The sequence below is a fragment of the Coturnix japonica genome, unplaced genomic scaffold, assembly GCF_054131305.1.
Source record: "Coturnix japonica strain WE unplaced genomic scaffold, WE-NBRP24 Scf060, whole genome shotgun sequence".
In the NCBI taxonomy this organism is placed as follows: Eukaryota; Metazoa; Chordata; class Aves; order Galliformes; family Phasianidae; genus Coturnix; species Coturnix japonica.
The window spans coordinates 942,201-964,319 of NW_028188963.1; the positions used below are offsets into that span (position 1 = coordinate 942,201).

Genomic DNA, 22,119 nt, shown 5'->3' on the forward strand with positions numbered 1-22,119 from the left:
ACCTCATTTGCATCTAATTTACATCTCATTTGCATATAGCCCCCATCTCACTTACAGCTCATTCCTATATCACTCGCATCTCATTTACATCTCATTTGCATATCACCCCCATCTCACTTACAGCTCATTCCTATATCACTCGCATCTCATTTGCATCTCATTTACATCTCATTTGCATATCACCCCCATCTCACTTACAGCTCATTCCTATATCACTCGCATCTCATTTGCATCTCATTTACATCTCATTTGCATATCTCTCCCCCATCTCACTTACAGCTCATTCCTATATCACTCACATCTCATTTGCATCTCATTTACATCTCATTTGCGTATCACCCCCATCTCATTTACAGCTAATTCCTATATCGCTTGCATCTCATTTGCATCTCATTTACATCTCACTTCCACATCGTTCCCACCTTCTTTGCATTACATTCCGTCTCATTTGCATCTCATTTGCATCTCATTCACACCCATGGCCGCCATGCTGCCCTACATCATTCCCGGTCCCACATCTCCCTCCCTCATTTGCATCCCATAGGGACCCATAGAGACCCATAGAGGCCCATAGAGGCCCATAGAGACCCATAGAGACCCATAGAGACCCCATAGAGACCCATTGGGATCCATAGAGACCCATAGGGACCCATAGAGACCCCATAGAGACCCTTAGAGACCCATAGAGACCCATAGAGACCCATAGAGATTCATACCCCCCAGCCCCACATCTCCCCACTCATTTGCATCTCATTTGCATCCCATAGGGACCCATAGAGACCCATAGAGACCCATAGGGATCTATAGGGACCCATAGAGACCCATAGAGATCCATAGGGACCCATAGAGACCCATAGAGACCCATAGGGACCCATAGAGACCCATAGAGATTCATACCCCCCAGCCCCACATCTCCCCCCTCATTAGCATCTCATTAGCATCTCACCTGTCTCTCTGGTCTCTCATTGGTCGGAGCTTCCACAGCCCCGCCCCCTCCGTCCCGCCGCAAACAAAGATGGCGCCGCCCAGCGACGCTGCAGCCAACATCGGGGGGAACCGGGGGGCTGGGAAAGGGGGCGGGGTCAGCAGAGTAGGCCACGCCCCCTTATAAGCCACGCCCCCATATAGGCCACGCCCCCTGTTGCCATTGGTGGGATCAATAGGCCACGCCCCCAACAGGCCACGCCCACATATAGGCCACACCCCCAGCCGCCATTGGTGGGGTCAATAGGCCACGCCCCCAACAGGCCACGCCCCCATATAAGGCCACGCCCCCAGCCGCCATTTGTGGAGTCAATAGGCCACACCCCCATATAGGCCACGCCCCCTGCTGCCATTGGTGGGGTCAATAGGCCACGCCCCCAACAGGCCACGCCCACATATAGGCCACACCCCCAGCCGCCATTGGCGGGGTCAATAGGCCACGCCCCCAACAGGCCACGCCCCCATATAGGCCACGCCCCCTGCTGCCATTGGTGGGGTCGATAGGCCACGCCCCCAACAGGCCACGCCCCCATATAAGGCCACGCCCCCAGCCGCCATTGGTGGGGTCAATAGGCCACGCCCCCAACAGGCCACGCCCCTCAAATAAGCCACGCCCCCATATAAACCCCACCCCCTTATAGGCCCTTCCCCATTGGCCACGTCCTAATATAGGCCACGCCCCCAGTAGGCCACACCCCCCCACCGCCATTGGTGGAAAATTAAGGGGGAGGAGTCAACAGGCCACGCCCCTCGAAATAAGCCACGCCCCCACATTGGCCACGCCCCCCACCCGCCATTGGTGGAAAGGTAGGGGGCGGAGTCGATAGGCCACGCCCCCATGTAGGCCACGCCCCCATAGAGACCACGCCCCCCTTCCGCCATTGGTGGGAAAGGAAGGGGGGGAGTCGATAGGCCACGCCCCCTCATAGGCCACGCCCCCTGTCGCCATTGGTGGAAAGGAAGTGGGAGGAGTCAACAGGCCACGCCCCCAAATAAGCCACGCCCCCTCATAGGCCACGCCCCTTATAACACATGACCCCCCATTGGGAGACCACGCCCCCTTGATTAGCATAAGCCACGCCCCCCAATTCGAAGCCACGCCCCCCCCCCCCACCCCATAAGAACCATTGAGCCATAGGGAACCCCATATAAAAGGGACCCCACCCCATAGAAACACACGCCCTATAGGGAACCACCGCCCTATAGCGACCCCCACCCCACAGTGAGCCCAACCCCACACAGACCCCCACCCCATAGAGACCCCATAGGGACCCATAGTAACCCCCCCCTCATAGGGACCCCATAGGGACCCATAGTAACCCCCCCCCCATAGGGACCCATAGGGACCCCATAGTGACCCCATAGGGACCCATAGGGACCCCAACCCCATAGGGACCCCAGAAGGACCCCATAGAGACCCCCACCCCATAGGGACCCGATAGAGACCCCATAGGGACCCATAGAGACCCCCACCCCATAGGGACCCCATAGGGACCCATAGTAACCTCAAACCCAAAGGAACCCCATAGGGACCCCATAGGAACCCCTGCCCCATAGGGACCCCATAGGGACCCTATAGGGACCCCATAGAGACCCCCACCCCATAGGGACCCCATAAGGACCCCATAGAGACCCATAGTAACCCCTGCCCCATAGGAACCCAATAGGAACCCCATAGGGACCCCATATGGACCCCATAGGGACCCCATAGGAACGCCATATGGACCCCATAAGGACCCCATAGTAACCCCAACCCCATAGGGACCCCATAGAGACCCCATAGGGACCCATAGTAACCCCTGCCCCATAGGAACCCCATAGGGACCCCAACCCCATAGGGACCCCTGCCCCATAGTAACCCCATAGTAACCCCATAGGGACCCCATAGAGACCCATAGTAACCCCTGCCCCATAGGGACCCCATAGGGACCCATAGAGACCCATAGGGACCCCAACCCCATAAGGACCCCATAGGGACCCATAGTAACCCCTGCCCCATAGGGACCCCTGCCCCATAGGAACCCCATAGGGACCCCAGAGGGACCCATAGGAACCCCCACCCCATAGGGGCCCATAGGGACCCCATATGGACCCCATATGGACCCATAGTAACCCCAACCCCATAGGGACCCCATAGGGACCATAGTAACCCCTGCCCCATAGGGAACCCATAGAGACCCATAGAGACCCATAGGGACCCCAACCCCATAGGGACCCCATAGGGAACCCATAGAGACCCATAGGGACCCCAACCCCATAAGGACCCCATAGGGACCCCTGCCCCATAAGGACCCCATAGTGACCCCTGCCCCATAGGGACCCCATAGGGACCCCATATGGACCCCATAAGGACCCGTCGGGACCCCATAGGGACCCATAGGGACCCCCACCCCATAGGGACCCCATAGGGACCCCATATAAACCCCCACCCCATAGGGACCCCATATGGACCCCATAGGGACCCCCACCCCATAGGGACCCCATATGGACCCCTGCCCCATAAGGACCCCATATGGACCCCCACCCCATAGGGACCCCATAGGGACCCCTGCCCCATAGGGACCCCATAGAGACCCCATAGGGACCCCATAAGGACCCCGTAGGGACCCCATAAAGACCCCCACCCCATATGGACCCCATAAGGACCCCATAAGGACCCCATAAAGACCCCATAGGGACCCCCGCCCCATAAGGACCCCATAGGGACCCCATAGGGGCCCATAGTAACCCCAGCCCCATAGGGACCCCATAGGGACCCATAGGGACCCCATAGAGCCCCATAGGGACCCATAGTAACCCCTGCCCCATAAGGACCCTATAGGGACCCCACAGAGCCCCATAGGGACCCCATAGGGACCCCATAGGGGCCCATAGTAACCCCTGCCCCATAGGGACCCCATAGGGACCCATAGAGACCCATAGGGACCCCAACCCCATAAGGACCCCATAGGGACCCATAGAGACCCATAGGGACCCCAACCCCATAAGGACCCCATAGGGACCCATAGGAACCCCCACCCCATAGGGGCCCATAGGGACCCCATAGGGACCCCATATGGACCCCCACCCCATAATGACCCCATAGAGACCCCCACCCCATAGGGACCCCATAAGGACCCCTGCCCCATAGAGACCCCATAGGGACCCCATATGGACCCCATAAGGACCCATAGGGACCCCATAGGGACCCATAGGGACCCATAGTAACCCCTGCCCCATAGGAACCCCATAGGGACCCCAACCCCATAGGGACCCCATAGGGACCCCTGCCCCATAGTAACCCCACAGTAACCCCATAGGGACCCCATAGGGACCCATAGTAAGCCCTGCCCCATAGGAACCCCATAGGGACCTCATAGAGCCCCATAGGGACCCCATAGTAACCCGACCCCACAGAGCCCCATAGGGACCCCATAGAGCCCCATAGGGACCCCATAGTAACCCGACCCCATAGGGACCCCATAAGGACCCCATAGAGACCCCCACCCCATAGGGACCCCATAGAGACCCCCACCCCATAGGGACCCCATAAGGACCCCTGCACCATAAGGACCCCATAAGGACCCCATATGGACCCCCACCCCATAGGGACCCCATAGGGACCCCTGCCCCATAGGGACCCCATAGGGACCCCATAGAGACCCCATAGGGACCCATAGGGACCCCATAAGGACCCCGTAGGGACCCCATAAAGACCCCCACCCCATATGGACCCCATAGGGACCCATAAGGACCCCATAAGGACCCCATAGGGACCCCCACCCCATAGGAACCCCATAAGGACCCCATAGGGACCCCTGCCCCATAAGGACCCCATAGTGACCCCTGCCCCATAGGGACCCCATAGGGACCCCATATGGACCCCATAAGGACCCATCGGGACCCCATAGGGACCCCATATAAACCCCCACCCCATAGGGACCCCATATGGACCACATATGGACCCCTGCCCCATAAGGACCCCATATGGACCCATAGAGACCCCATAGGAACCCCATAGGGACCCCATAGAGAGCTCCACCCCATAGGGACCCCATAAGGACCCATAGGGACCCCATAGGGACCCACAGTAACCCCAACCCCATAGGGACCCCATAGGGACCCCCACCCCATAGGGACCCCATAAGGACCCCTGCCCCATAGAGACCCCATAGGGACCCCATATGGACCCCATAAGGACCCATAGGGACCTCATAGGGACCCATAGGGACCCCATATGGACCCCCACCCCATAGGGACCCCATAGAGACCCCCACCCCATAGGGACCCCATAGGGACCCCATAGGGACCCCTGCCCCATAGGGACCCCATAGGGACCCCATATGGACCCCCACCCCATAGGGACCCCATAGGGACCCCTGCCCCATAGGGACCCCATAGGGACCCCATAGAGACCCATAGGGACCCCAACCCCATAGGGACCCCATAGGGACCCCATAGAGACCCATAGTAACCCCTGCCCCATAGGAACCCCATAGTAACCCCATATGGACCCCATAAGGACCCCCACCCCATAGGGACCCCATATCCCCCCATAGAACCCCATAGGGACCCCATAGAGACCCCCACCCCATAGGGACCCCATAGAGACCCCTGCCCCATTGGAAACCCATAGGAACCCCAAAGGGACCCATAGTAACCCCTGCCCCATAGGGACCCCATAGAGACCCCCACCCCATAGGGACCCCATAGAGACCCCCACCCCATAGGGACCCCATAGAGACCCCTGCCCCATTGGAAACCCATAGGAACCCCATAGGGACCCATAGGGACCCCAACCCCATAGGGACCCCATAGTGACCCCCACCCCATAGGGACCCCATAATAACCCCATTGAGACCCCATCGAGACCCCATAGGGACCCCATAGAGACCCCCACCCCATAGGGACCCCATAGGGACCCCAAAGAGACCCATAGTAACCCCAACCCCATAGGGACCCCATAGGGACCATAGTAACCCCTGCCCCATAGGGAACCCATAGAGACCCATAGAGACCCATAGAGACCCATAGGGACCCCAACCCCATAGGGACCCCATAGGGAACCCATAGAGACCCATAGGGACCCCAACCCAATAAGGACCCCATAGGGACCCCCACCCCATAGGAACCCCATAAGGACCCCATAGTGACCCCTGCCCCATAGGGACCCCATACGGACCCCATACGGACCCATCGGGACCCCATAGGGACCCATAGGGACCCCATATGGACCCCCACCCCATAGGGACCCCATAGAGACCCCCACCCCGTAGGGACCCCATAGGGACCCCATAGGGACCCATAGGGACCCCATAAGGACCCCGTAGGGACCCCATAAAGACCCCCACCCCATATGGACCCCATAAGGACCCCATAAGGACCCCATAAAGACCCCATAGGGACCCTCGCCCCATAAGGACCCCATAGGGACCCCATAGAGCCCCATAGGGACCCCATAGGGACCACAGTAACCCCATAGAGCCCCATAGGGACCATAGTAACACCAAAGAGCCCCATAGGGACCCATAGGGACCCCATAGAGACCCCATAGAGCCCCATAGGGACCCCATAGAAACCCATAGGGACCCATAGTAACCCCTGCCCCATAGGAATCCCATAGGGACCCCATAGGGACCCATAGGGACCCCAACCCCATAGGGACCCCATAAGGACCCCATTGGGACTCATTGGAACCCCTGCCCTATAGGAACCCCATAGGGACCCCAACCCCATAGGGACCCCATAGGGACCCCTGCCCCATAGTAACCCCACAGTAACCCCATAGGGACCCCATAGGGACCCATAGTAACCCCTGCCCCATAGGAACCCCATAGGGACCCCATAGGGACCCTATAGTAACCCGACCCCACAGAGCCCCATAGGGACCCCATAAGGACCCCATAGGGACCCCCGCCCCATAAGGACCCCATAGGGACCCCATAGGGACCCCATAGGGGCCCATAGTAACCCCAGCCCCATAGGGACCCCATAGGGACCCATAGGGACCCCATAAGGACCCCGTAGGGACCCCATAAAGACCCCCACCCCATATGGACCCCATAGGGACCCATAAGGACCCCATAAGGACCCTATAGGGACCCCATAGAGCCCCATAGGGACCCCATAGGGACCCCATAGAGCCCCATAGGGACCCCATAGGGGCCCATAGTAACCCCAGCCCCATAGTAACCCCATAGTGACCCCATATCCCCCCCCCTCACCTCCTCTGATTGGCCGCCAGCCGCGCTGCCGCCCTCCGAGCAGCAGGGGGCGCTGTGACGCGTCGGACCCGGAAGCGCCGCGTCCGCCCAACACCAACAAGGAACCGTCCAATGGGAGCGCGGCGTGCAGCCAGCGGGGCGGGAGCTGGGGATCATAGAGACGGGGGGATAGAGAGGCAACAGTGCGACCATAGAGATACATAGGGACCCATAGGGACCCATAGAGACCCATAGGGACCCATAGGGACCCATAGAGACCCATAGGGACCCATAGGGACCCATAGAGACCCATAGGGACCCATAGGGACACATAGGGACCCATAGAGACCCATAGGGACACATAGAGACACATAGAGACCCATAGGGACACATAGGGACCCATAGAGACACATAGAGACCCATAGAGACCCCATAGAGACCCATAGAGACCCATAGAGACCCCATAGAGCCCCATAGGGACCCATAGAGACCCATAGGGACACATAGGGACCCATAGAGACCCATAAAGACACATAGGGACCCATAGAGACCCATAGGGACACATAGGGACCCATAGGGACCCATATCCCCCCATGGAGCCCCATAGGGACCCCAGGGACCCCATATCCCCCCATAGAACCCCATAGGGACCCCATATCCCCCCCATATCTCCCCATAGAGCCCCATGGTGACCCCATATCCCCCCACAGAGTCCTATGGAGACCCCAGGGACCCCATATCCCCCCCATACAGCCCCATAGGGACCCCATATCCCCCCATAGAGCCCCATATCCCCCCATAGATCCCCATATAGCCCTATAGATCCCCATATCCCCCCACAGAGCCCCATATCCGCCCATATATCCTCATATCCCCCCATAGATCCCCATATAGCCCCATAGATCCCCATACAGCCCAATAGATCCCCATATAGCCCCATATCTCCCCCTATATCCCCCATATTCCCCCTATATCTCCCCATAGAGCCCCATATCTCCCCCTATATCCCCTATATCCCCCCTATGTCCCCCCATAGATCCCCATATTCCCCCATAGATCCCCATATAGCCCCATACAGACACCATACATCCCCATATCCCCCCATAGGTCCATACTGTGCACTGTGGATCCTGCAGTACCGGCTCCCAGCTCCAGGTGTCACAGTGAACACCCGTAAACACCCCATAGAGACCCATAAAAAGCCATAGAGACCCATAGAGACCCCATTAAGCCCCATAAAGCCCCATAGAGCCCCACAGAAAACCAAAGAGCCCCACAAAGCCCCATAGAGACCCCATAGGGTCCCATAGAAACCTCATCGAGACCCACAGAGACCTCATAGAGACCCCATCAAGGCCCATAGAGCCCCATAGGGACCCCATATCCTCCCATAAAGCCCCATAGGGACCCCATATCCCCCATAGAGCCCCATAGGGACCCCATATCCCCCCATAGAGCCCCATATCCCCCCATAGAGCCCCATATAGCCCCATACAGACACCATTAAGCCCCATAGATCCCCATATAGCCCCATATCCCCCCATAGAGCCCCATATCCCCCCATAGAGCCCCATATCCCCCCATATTGCCCCATAGGGACCCCATATCCCCCCCATATCCCCCCATAGGGAACCCATATCCCCCCATAGAGCCCCATATCCCCCCATAGAGCCCCATAGGGACCCCATATCCCCCCATAGAGCCCCATAGAGACCCCGTACCCCCCCATACAGCCCCATAGGAACCCCATATCCCCCCATAGGGACCCCATATCCCCCCATAGAGGCCCATAGGGATCCCATATCCCCCCACAGAGCCCCATAGGGACCCCGTATCCCCTCATAGAGCCCCATATCCCTCCATAGAGCCCTATATCCCCCCATATCCCCCCATAGGGACCCCATATCCCTCCATAGAGCCCTATATCCCCCCATATCCCCCCATAGGGACCCCATATCCCCCCATAGAGCCCCATATCTCCCCATAGAGCCCTATATCCCCCCATATCCCCCCATAGGGACCCCATATCCCCCCATAGAGCCCCATAGGGACCCCATATCCCCCCATAGAGCCCCATAGAGCCCCATAACCCCCCATATCCCCCCATATATCCCCATAGATCCCCCCATAGATCCCCATATCCCCCCATAGGAACCCCATATCCCCCCATAGAGCCCCATTTAGCCCCATACAGACACCATACATCCCCATATCCCCCCATATCCCCCCATAGCCCCCCATACAGCCCCATATCCCCCCATAGCCCCCCATACAGCCCCATAGATCTCCCCATAGCCCCCTTACCCCGCACTGTGGATGCTGCAGCACCGGTTCCCAGCTCCAGGTGTCGCAATAAACACCCCATATCCCATATAGCGCCATAGGGACCCCATATCCCCCCACAGAGCCCCATAGGGACCCCATATCCCCCCATAGATCCCCATACAGCCCCATATCCCCCCATAGGGACCCCATATACCCCCATATCGCCCCATATCCCCCCATAGAGCCCCATATCCCCGCACAGAGCTCCATAGGGACCCCATATCCCCCCATAGAGCCCCATATCCCCCCATAGAGCCCCATATAGCCCCATACAGACACCATTAAGCCCCATAGATCCCCATATAGCCCCATATCCCCCCATAGAGCCCCATATCCCCCCATAGAGCCCCATAGGGACCCCATATCCCCCCATAGGGACCCCATATCTCCCCATATCCCCCCATAGAGCCCCATAGGGACCCCATATCCCCCCATAGAGCCCCATATCCCCCCATATTGGCCCATAGGGACCCCACAGAGCCCCATATCCCCCCATATCCCCCCATAGAGCCCCATAGGGACCCCTTATCCCCCATAGAGCCCCATATCCCCCCATATCCCCCCATAGGGACCCCATATCTCCCCATATTGGCCCATAGGGACCCCATATCCCCCCATATCCCCCCATAGAGCCCCAGTTAGCCCCATACAGACACCATACATCCCCATATCCCCCATATCCCCCCATACAGCCCCATAGATCCCCCCATAGCCCCCTTACCCCGCACTGTGGGTCCTGCAGTACCGGTTCCCAGCTCCAGGTGTCACAATAAACACCCCATATCCCATATAGCCCCATAGGGAACCCATATCCCCCCATAGAGCCCCATAGAGACCCCATATCCCCCCACAGAGCCCCATAGGAACCCCATATCCCCCCATAGATCCCCATAGGGTCCCCATATCCCCCCATACAGCCCCATAGGGACCCCATATCCCCCCATAGAGCCCCATAGGGACCCCATATCCCCCATAGAGCCCCATAGGGACCCCATATCCCCCCATAGAGCCCCATAGGGACCCCATATCCCCCCATAGGGACCCCAAATCCCCCCATAGAGCCCTATAGGGACCCCATATCCCCCCATAGAGCCCCATATCCCCCCACATCCCCCCACAGAGCCACATAGGGACCCCATATCCCCCCATAGGGACCCCATATCCCCCATAGAGCCCCATATCCCCCCATATTGCCCCATAGGGACCTCATATCCCCCCCATGTCCCCCCATAGAGCCCCATAGGGACCCCATATCTCCCCATATCCCCCCATAGAGCCCCATAGGGACCCATATCCCCCCATATCTCCCCATATCCCCCCATAGAGCCCCATAGGGACCCATATCCCCCCATATCTCCCCATAGGGACCCCATATCCCCCCATATCCCCCCATACAGCCCCATATCCCCCCATAGCCCCCCATACAGCCCCATATCCCCCCATAGCCCCCCATACAGCCCCATATCCCCCCATATCCCCCCATATCCCCCCATACAGCCCCATATCCCCCCATAGCCCCCCACAGAGCCCTATGGGGACCCCAGGGACCCCATATCCCCCCATAGAACCCCATAGGGACCCCATATCCCCCCATATGGACCCCATATCCCCCCATATCCCCCCCATATAGCCCCATAGGGACCCCATATCCCCCCATATCCCCCCATACAGCCCCATATCCCCCCATAGCCCCCCACAGAGCCCCATAGGGACCCCAGGGGCCCCATATCCCCCCATAGAACCCCATAGGGACCCCATATCCCCCCATATGGACCCCATATCCCCCCATATGGACCCCATATCCCCCCATATCCCCCCATAGGGACCCCATATCCGCCCATATCCCCCCATATCCCCCCATACATCCCCATAGATCCCCCCATAGCCCCCTTACCCCGCACTGTGGGTCCTGCAGTACCGGTTCCCAGCTCCAGGTGTCGGAATAAACACCCCATATCCCATATAGCGCCATAGAGACCCCATATCCGCCCATATCCTCCCATAGAGCCCCATAGGGACCCATATCCCCCCATAGAGCCCCATAGGGACCCCATATCCCCCCATAGAGCCCCATAGGGACCCCATATGCCCCCATAGAGCCCCATAGGGACCCCAGGGACCCCATATCTCCCCATATCCCCCCATAGATCCCCATATCCCCCCATATCCCCCCATAGCCCCCCATACAGCCCCATAGCCCCCCATATCCCCCCATAGATCCCCATATCCCCCCATAGATCCCCATATCCCCCCATAGATCCCCCTATATCCCCCTTACCCCGCACTGTGGGTCCTGCAGTACCGGTTCCCACCTCCAGGTGTCGCAGTGCAGCCTGTACATGGTCCCGGCTGTTCCCTCCATGGGGCTCCACCCCCCATAGACAAACATGGAGCGAGAGGGGGGGTCGAACACTGACACGTGACCCAGCAAAGCTGGAAGGGGGCGGGGACACAAAGGGGGCGGAGTCAGAAAGGGGGCGGGGTCAGAAAGGGGTGGAGCCAGAAAGGGGGCGGGGCTAATGTAGGGGTCAGGGCTAATGTAGTGGGTGGGGCCAGAAAGGGGGCGGAGTCAGAAAGGGGGCGGGGTCACTTAAAGGGGGCGGGGCTAATATAGGGGCGAGGTCACTTAAAGGGGGCGGGGCTAATATAGGGGCGTGGTCACGGGAGGGGGCGGGGTCAGAAAGGGGGCGGGGTCAATGCAGGGGGCGTGGTCACGGGAGGGGGCGGGGCCAATGTAGGGGGCGTGGTCAGAAAGGGGGCGGGGCCAATGTAGGGGGCGTGGTCAGAAAGGGGGCGTGGTCAGAAAGGGGGCGGGGCCAATGTAGGGGGCGTGGTCAGAAAGGGGGCGTGGTCAGAAAGGGGGCGGGGCCAAGACCAGGGTCACGTGAGGGGGCGGGGCCAAAAGGGGGGCGTGGCTAATATAGGGACTTGGTCAGTTTAAGGGGGCGTGGCCACAAAGGGGGAGGAGTCAAAAGGGGGCGGGGCCAATATATTGGGCGTGGTCACGGGTGGGGGCGGAGCCAAAAAGGGGCGGGGTCAGAAAGGGGGCGGGGTCAGAAAGGGGTGGAGCCAGAAAGGGGGTGGGGCAAATGTAGGGGCGTGGTCAGAAAGGGGGCGGGGCTAATGTAGGGGGCGAGGCTACTGTAGGGGGCGTGGTCAGAAAGGGGGCGGGGCTAATGCAGAGGGCGTGGTGAGAAAGGGGGCGGGGCTAATGTAGGGGGCGTGGTCAGAAAGGGGGCGGGGCTAATGTAGGGGACGCGGTCAGAATGTGGGTGGGGCTAATGTAGGGGCGTGGTCAGAAAGGAGGCGGGGCTAACATAGGGGGCGGGGCTAACGTAGGGGGCGTGGTCTGAAAGGGGGCGGGGCTAATGTAGGGGGCGTGGTCAGAAAGGGGGCGGGGCTAATGTAGGGGGCGTGGTCAGAAAGAAGGCGGGGCTAATTGAAGGGGCGTGGTCAGGAAGGGGGCGGGGCTAATGTAGGGGGCGTGGTCAGAAAGGGGGCGGGGCTAATGTAGGCGGTGCGGTCAGAAAGGGGGCAGGGCCACAAAGGGGGCGGAGCCAGAAAGGGGCGGGGCTAATTTAGGAGGCGTGGCCACAAGAAAGGGGCGGAGTCAGAAAGGGGGTGGGGCCAGAAAGGGGGGCGGGGCTAATGTAGTGGGTGGGGGCAGAAAAGGGGCGGAGTCAGCAAGGGGGCAGGGTCACTTAAAGGGGGCGGGGCCACAAAGGAGGCAGAGTCAGAAAGGGGGCGGGGCTAATATAGGGGGCGTGGTCACGGGAGGGGGCGGGGTCAATGTAGGGGGCGTGGTCACACAAAGGGGGCGGAGTCATAAAGGGGGCGTGGTCACATAAAGGGGGCGGGGCCAAAAGGGGGCGGGGCCACGTTTAGGTGGGGGTTCAGGAGAGGGGGCAGGGCTATGCAAATGAGCAGGGCTTTGTATTGGGTGGAGGGGTTTTGAAAGGGGCGGGGCCCATAGAGACCCATAGGGACCCATAGAGACCCCATAGAGACCCATAGAGACCCCAAAGAGACACACAGAGACCCATAGAGACCCATAGAACCCCCACAGAGCCCCATAGAGCCCCATAGAGACCCCACAGAGACCCATAGAGACCCATAGAGACCCATAGAACCCCCACAGAGCCCCATAGAGCCCCATAGAGACCCCACAGAGACCCATAGAGACCCATAGAGCCCCATAGGGACCCATAGAGGCCCATAGAGCCCCATAGAGACCCCATGGACCTATAGAGACCCATAGAAAGATCCATAAAGACCCATAGCTGCCCCATAGAGACCCATAGAGCCCCATAGAGACCCCATAGAGACCCAGAGAAACCCCATAGAGACCCATAGAGACCCATAGAGTCCCTTAGTGACCCATAGAGACCCATAGAGACCCCATAGCTGCCCCATAGAGACCCATAGAGAGACCATAGAGACCCATAGAGCCCAATAGCGCCCCATAGAGACCCATAGAGAGACCATAGAGACCCATAGAGACCCCATAGAGACCCAGAGAAACCCCATAGGGACCCATAGAGACCCATAGAGCCCCATAGAGACCCCATAGAGACCCATAGAGACCCCATAGAGCCCCACAGAGACCCCATAGAGCCCCATAGAGCCCCTTAGTGACCCATAGAGACCCCAAAGAGCCCCATAGAGACCCATAGAGGCCCATAGAGCCCCATAGAGACCCCATGGACCTATAGAGACCCATAGAAAGACCCATAAAGACCCATAGCTGCCCCATAGAGCCCCATAGAGCCCCACAGAGACCCCATAGAGACCCAGAGAAACCCCATAGGGACCCATAGAGACCCATAGAGCCCCATAGAGCCCCATAGAGACCCCATAGAGCCCCACAGAGACCCCATAGAGTCCCTTAGTGACCCATAGAGACCCATAGAGACCCCATAGCTGCCCCATAGAGACCCATAGAGAGACCATAGAGACCCATAGAGCCCCATAGAGCCCCATAGCGCCCCATAGAGACCCATAGAGAGACCATAGAGACCCATAGAGCCCCATAGAGACCCATAGAGACCCCATAGAGACCCATAGAGACCCACAGAGCCCCATAGTGACCCCATAGCTGCCCCATAGACCCATAGAGAGACCATAGAGACCCACAGAGACCCATAAAGACCCATAGGGACCCATAGAAAACCATAGAGACCCCATAGAGACCCATAGGGACCCATAGAGACCCATAGAAAACCATAGAGACCCCATAGGGACCCACAGAGACCCATAGAGACCCACAGAGACCCATAGCGCCCCATAGAGCCCCATAGAGACCCCATAGAGACCCATAGGGACCCATAGAGACCCATAGAAAACCATAGAGACCCCATAGGGACCCACAGAGACCCATAGAGACCCACAGAGACCCATAGGGACCCATAGAGCCCCATAGAGACCCCATAGAGACCCATAGAGCCCCACAGAGACCCATAGCGCCCCATAGAGCCCCATAGAGACCCCATAGAGACCCATAGCGCCCCATAGAGCCCCATAGAGACCCCATAGAGCCCCATAGAGCCCCATAGCGCCCCATAGAGACCCATAGAGAGACCATAGAGACTCACAGAGACCCATAGAGACCCCATAGAGACGAGACCCATAGAGACCCATAGTGCCCCATAGAGACCCATAGAGCCCCATAGAAACCCACAGAGCCCCATAGAGACCCCATAGCTGCCCCATAGAGACCCATAGAGAGACCATAGAGCCCCATAGAGCCCCATAGCGCCCCATAGAGACCTATAGAGAGACCATAGAGACCCATAGAGACCCCATAGGGACCCATAGAGACCCCATAGAGACCCACAGAGACCCATAGAGACCCCATAGGGACCCATAGAGCCCCACAGAGACCCCATAGAGCCCCATAGAGCCCCTTAGTGACCCATAGAGACCCCAAAGAGCCCCATAGAGACCCACAGAGACCCATAGAGCCCCATAGAGACCCCACAGAGACCCATAGAGCCCCACAGAGACCCATAGCGCCCCATAGAGCCCCATAGCACCCCATAGAGCCCCATAGAGACCCCATAGCGCCCCATAGATCCCCCACCTGTGGGTCCCCGTCCCTGTGCCCTCAGCTCTGTCCATATTCCGCCCCGTAGGCCCCACATCCTGGTGTTGACCCCCAGCTGTGGGTTGTAGCCCCCCAGCAGCACCAGCCCCACGGCGCCCGCGGGGGTCAGAGTGTGACCCAACAAGGGGGGGGGAGGAGCCTGCGGGGGGGAGAGATGGGGGTTATATGGGGTCGGGACCCCACATCGATCCCATTACACACCATAGGGACCCCCACCCCATAGGGATACCCATAGAGACCCATAGAGACCCATAGAAACCTATAGAGACCCATAGAGACACATAGGGACTCATAGAGGCCCATAGGGACCCATAGAGACACATAGGGACCCCATAGAGACCCATAGAGACCCATAGGGACCCATAGAGACCCATAGGGACCCATAGAGACCCATAGAGACCCATAGGGACCCATAGAGACCCATAGGGACCCATAGAGACCCATAGAGACCCATAGGGACCCATAGAGACCCATAGGGACTCATAGAGGCCCATAGAGACCCATAGAGACCCATAGGGACCCATAGAGACCCATAGAGACCCATAGGGACCCCTAGAGACCCATAGGGACCCATAGGGACCCATAGAGACCCATAGGGATACACATCACATAGGGACCCCTGCCCCATAGCGGCCCCTGCCCCATAGGAACCCAGGCCAATAGGGTGGCCACCCCATAGGGACCCAACCCCATAGGGCCACACCATAGGGACCCACATCCCATAGAGAAACCCACCCCATAGGGATCCCACCCCATAGCGACCCACATCCCATAGGGATCCCACCCCATAGGGACCCCTGACCCATAGGGATCCCACCCCATAGGGAACCCAGCCCCATAGAGAACAAAACCCCATAGGGATCCCACCCCATAGAGACCCACATCCCATAGGGACCCCTACCCTATAGGGACCCCCACCCCATACCGACCCCCAATGCACTGTGATCCCAACCCCATAGGGACCCTGCCCCATAGAGACCCCACCCCATAGGGACCCCCACTCCATAGGGATCCCACCCCATAGGGACCCACATCCCATAGAGAAACCCACCCCATAGGGAAACCAACCCACAGGACCCCTCTAAGACCCCACACAACCCTGTATCTCCCCCATAACCCCCCACAGATCCCCTCTAAGACCCCATAGACCCCAAAAGACCCCTCTAAGACCCCATAGAACCCCAAAGAACCCCCATAAGACCCCATAACCCCCCACAGATCCCCCCTAAGACCCCATGGACCCCATAAGACCCCACAGAACCCCACAAGACCCCCTATAACCCCCCACAGCTCCCCTCTAAGACCCCATAGACCCCATAAGACCCCACAGAACCCCACAGGACCCCTATAAGACCCCATAGAACCCCACAGATCCTCTCTAAGACCCCATAGACCCCAAAAGACCCCCGTAAGACCCCATAACCCCCCCCAGGACCCCCATAACCCCCCCCAGATCCCCCCTAAGACCCCATACACCCCATAAGACCCCCCATAACCCCCACAGGACCCTTCTAAGACCCCATAGAACCCCACCAGGACCCCTCTAAGACCCCATAGACCCCATAAGACCCCCGTAAGACCCCATAACCCCCCCAGGACCCCCATAAGACCCCACAGATCCCCTCTAAGACCCCATAGACCCCATAAGACCCCACAGAACCCCACAAGACCCCCATAACCCCCCACAGATCCCCTCTAAGACCCCATAGACCCCATAAGACCCCCCCAAACCCCATAGCCCCCCTCAGGACCCCCATAACCCCCGCCAGATCCCCTCTAAGACCCCATAGAGCCCCACAGGACCCCCATAAGACCCCATAACCCCCATAAGACCCCACAAAACCCTATAGAACCTCCATAACCCCCACCAGGACCCCCATAAGACCCCATAGAACCCCACAGATCCCCTCTAAGACCCCATAGAACCCCATAAGACCCCTATAACCCCCACAGGACCCCTCTAAGACCCCATAAGACCCCCCCAAGACCCCCATAAGACCCCACAGGACCCCACCAGGACCCCTCTAAGACCCCATAGAACCCCACCAGGACCCCATAGAACCCCTCTAAGACCCCATAGATCCCATAAGACCCCACAGAACCCCACAGGACCCCCATAGAACCCCACCAGGACCCCTCTAAGACCCCATAGACCCCATAAGACCCCCATAAGACCCCATAACCCCCCACAGGACCCCATAACCCCCCCCAGGACCCCCATAAGACCCCACAGCTCCCCCCTAAGACCCCATAGACCACATAAGACCCCTGTAAGACCCCATAACCCCCCCCAGGACCCCCATAACCCCCCACAGCTCCCCCCTAAGACCCCATAGACCCCATAAGACCCCACAGAGCCCCACAAGACCCCCTATAACCCCCCACAGCTCCCCTCTAAGACCCCATAGACCCCATAAGACCCCCCCAAACCCCATAGCCCCCCTCAGGACCCCCATAACCCCCGCCAGATCCCCTCTAAGACCCCATAGAGCCCCACAGGACCCCCATAAGACCCCATAACCCCCATAAGACCCCACAAAACCCTATAGAACCTCCATAACCCCCACCAGGACCCCCATAAGACCCCATAGAACCCCACAGATCCCCTCTAAGACCCCATAGAACCCCATAAGACCCCTATAACCCCCACAGGACCCCTCTAAGACCCCATAAGACCCCCCCAAGACCCCCATAAGACCCCACAGGACCCCACCAGGACCCCTCTAAGACCCCATAGAACCCCTCTAAGACCCCATAGACCCCATAAGACCCCATAGAACCCCAAAGGACCCCCATAGAACCCCACCAGGACCCCCATAAGACCCCATAGTCCCCATAAGACCCCCGTAAGACCCCATAACCCCCCCCAGGACCCCATAACCCCCCCCAGGACCCCATAACCCCCCCCAGATGCCCTCTAAGACCCCATAGACCCCATAAGACCCCCCCAAACCCCATAACCCCCCTCAGGGCCCCCATAACCCCCCACAGAGCCCCTCCAAGACCCCATAGACCCCATAAGACCCCCCCAAGACCCCATAACCCCCCCCAGGACCCCCATAAGACCCCACAGATCCCCTCTAAGACCCCATAGACCCCATAAGACCCCCCAATATCCCCTCTAAGACCCCATAGACCCCATAAGACCCCCCAATATCCCCTCTAAGACCCCATAGACCCCATAAGACCCCCCAATATCCCCTCTAAGATCCCATAGACCCCATAAGACCCCCCAATATCCCCTCTAAGATCCCATAGACCCCATAAGACCCCCCAATATCCCCTCTAAGATCCCATAGACCCCATAAGACCCCCCAATATCCCCTCTAAGACCCCATAGACCCCATAAGACCCCCCAATATCCCCTCTAAGACCCCATAGACCCCATAAGACCCCACAGATCCCCTCTAAGACCCCATAGACCCCATAAGACCCCCCAATATCCCCTCTAAGACCCCATAGACCCCATAAGACCCCCCAATATCCCCTCTAAGACCCCATAGACCGCATAAGACCCCCCAATATCCCCTCTAAGACCCCATAGACCCCATAAGACCCCCCAATATCCCCCTCTAAGACCCCATAGACCCCATAAGACCCCCCAATATCCCCTCTAAGACCCCATAGACCCCGTAAGACCCCCCAATATCCCCTCTAAGACCCCATAGACCCCATAAGACCCCCCAATATCCCCTCTAAGACCCCATAGACCCCATAAGACCCCCCAATATCCCCTCTAAGATCCCATAGACCCCATAAGACCCCCCAATATCCCCTCTAAGACCCCATAGACCCCATAAGACCCCCCAATATCCCCTCTAAGACCCCATAGACCCCATAAGACCCCCCAATATCCCCTCTAAGACCCCATAGACCCCATAAGACCCCCCAATATCCCCTCTAAGACCCCATAGACCCCATAAGACCCCCCAGTATCCCCTCTAAGATCCCATAGACCCCATAAGACCCCCCAATATCCCCTCTAAGACCCCATAGACCCCATAAGACCCCCCAATATCCCCTCTAAGACCCCATAGACCCCATAAGACCCCCCAATATCCCCTCTAAGACCCCATAGACCCCATAAGACCCCCCAATATCCCCTCTAAGACCCCATAGACCCCATAAGACCCCCCAATATCCCCTCTAAGACCCCATAGACCCCATAAGACCCCCCAGTATCCCCTCTAAGATCCCATAGACCCCATAAGACCCCCCAATATCCCCTCTAAGACCCCATAGACCCCATAAGACCCCCCAATATCCCCTCTAAGACCCCATAGACCCCATAAGACCCCCCAATATCCCCTCTAAGACCCCATAGGCCCCATAAGACCCCACAGAACCCCACAAGACCCCCTATAACCCCCCACAGCTCCCCTCTAAGACCCCATAGACCCCATAAGACCCCACAGAACCCCACCAGGACCCCTCTAAGACCCCATAGACCCCATAAGACCCCACAGAACCCCACAGGACCCCCATAAGACCCCATAGACCCCATAGCCCCCCCCAAACCCCATAGCCCCCCCCATATCTCCCCCCATAGCCCCCCACTCACCCGGTGCTGCCTCCATAAGACCCCCCCACATCCCCTCTAAGGCCCCATTGAACCCCACAGGACCCCCATAAGACCCTACAGAACCCCCATAACCCCCACAGGACCCCTATAAGACCCCACAGAACCCCACCAGAACCCCATAGATTCCCTCTAAGACCCCATAAGACCCCATAACCCCCCCCAGGACCCCCATAAGACCCCACAGATCCCCTCTAAGACCCCATAGACCCCATAAGAGCCCCATAACTGCCCATAGGACCCCTCTAAGACCCCATAACACCCCACAAGACCCTCACAAGACCCCATAACCTCCACAGGACCCCTCTAAGACCCCATAGACCCCACAGGACCCCCATAAGACCCCCCCAACATCCCCTCTGAGGCCCCATAGAACCCTATAGAACCCCCTTAACCCCCAAAGGACCCCCCTAGGACCCCATAGAACCCTATAGAACCCCCATAACCCCCACAGGACCCCCCTAGGACCCCATAGAACCCTATAGAACCCCCATAACCCCCACAGGACCCCCCTAGGACCCCATAGAACCCTATAGAATCCCCATAACCCCCACAGGACCCCCCTAGGACCCCATAGAACCCTATAGAACCCCCAAACCCCATAGCCCCCCCCCATACCTCCCCCCATCTCCCCCCACTCACCCGGTGCTGCCTCCATTGCAGACTATGGAGCTGCAGCTCCCACGCGTCCCCCCCCACGCCGCCCCCCACCCTGAGCCCCCCATGGATCACCATGGGGCCGCTGGGGGGAAACATGGCGGCCGCGTGGAAGGCCCGACTTGGGGGTCCCGGGCTCCCCATAGGACCCCCAGCCAACACCTGAGTCCAACGCTGGGACCCTATGGAGAACCTGGGGGGGGGGGATATAAAAGGGGGGCAGGGTTATGTGTCTGTGACCCATAGGGCCCCATAGGGAACCATAGAGCCCCATAGGGCCCCATAGGACCCCATAGACCCCAACAGAACCCCATAGGGACCCATATGACCCCGTAGACCCCCACAGGACCCCATAGAGCCCCATAGGGCCCCATAGATCTAATAGAGCCCCATAGAGACTCATTGAGACCCCATGGAGACCCATAGACCCCCATAGGACCCCATAGAGCCCCATAGACCCCAATAGAGCCCCATAGAGCCCCATAGACGCCAATAAACCCCCATAGAGCCCCATAGGACCCCGTAGACCCCCACAGGACCCCAACAGAGCCCCATAGAGCCCCATAGACCCCAACAGAGCCCCATAGAGCCCCATAGACCCCAACAGAACCCCATAGGGACCCATATGACCCCGTAGACCCCCACAGGACCCCATAGAGCCCCATAGGGCCCCATAGATCCAATAGAGCCCCATAGAGACCCATTGAGACCCCATGGAGACCCATAGACCCCAATAGACACCCAGAGAGCACCACTGACCCCCATAGACCCAACAGAGCCCCATAGAGCCCCATTGACCCCCATAGAGCCCCATAGACCCCAATAGAGCCCCATAGAGCCCCATAGATTGACCCCCATAGAGCCCCATAGACCCCAATAAACCCCCATAGAGCCCCATAAACCCCAACAGATCCCAATAGACCCCAACAGAGCCCCATAGAACCCCATAGACCCCCACAGGAACCCATAGAGCCCCATAGATCTAATAGAGCCCTATATGACCCTATGGAGAACCTGGGGGGGGGGGATATAAAAGGGGGGCAGGGTTATGTGTCTGTGCCCCATAGGGCCCCATAGGGAACCATAGAGCCCCATAGGACCCCATAGAGCCCCATAGGGCCCCATAGATCTAATAGAGCCTCATAGAGCCCCATAGACCCCAATAGACACCCAGAGAGCCCCATAAGGCACCATAGAGCCCCACAGACCCCCATAGGGACCCACAGACCCCAATAGAGCCCCATAAAGCCCCATAGACCCCCATAGAACCCCATAGAGCCCCATAGACC

At 58.8% G+C, this 22,119-nt stretch overlaps 1 protein-coding gene across 1 annotated transcript in view; it reads right to left on the bottom strand.

Annotated features, from left to right (window-relative positions):
• LOC146751948 (multiple epidermal growth factor-like domains protein 8) overlaps window positions 1–22,119 on the bottom strand; it is a 155,123-nt gene that overhangs the window by 39,179 nt on the left and 93,825 nt on the right. The window contains exons 22-26 of the mRNA XM_085533458.1: window positions 20,816–21,023; window positions 15,571–15,733; window positions 11,770–11,924; window positions 7,188–7,332; window positions 947–1,064 (exon numbers count right to left, since the gene is read on the bottom strand). Coding sequence (XP_085389584.1) covers window positions 947–1,064; window positions 7,188–7,332; window positions 11,770–11,924; window positions 15,571–15,733; window positions 20,816–21,023 — 789 coding nt within the window. The remainder of the gene's footprint in view (window positions 1–946; window positions 1,065–7,187; window positions 7,333–11,769; window positions 11,925–15,570; window positions 15,734–20,815; window positions 21,024–22,119) is intronic.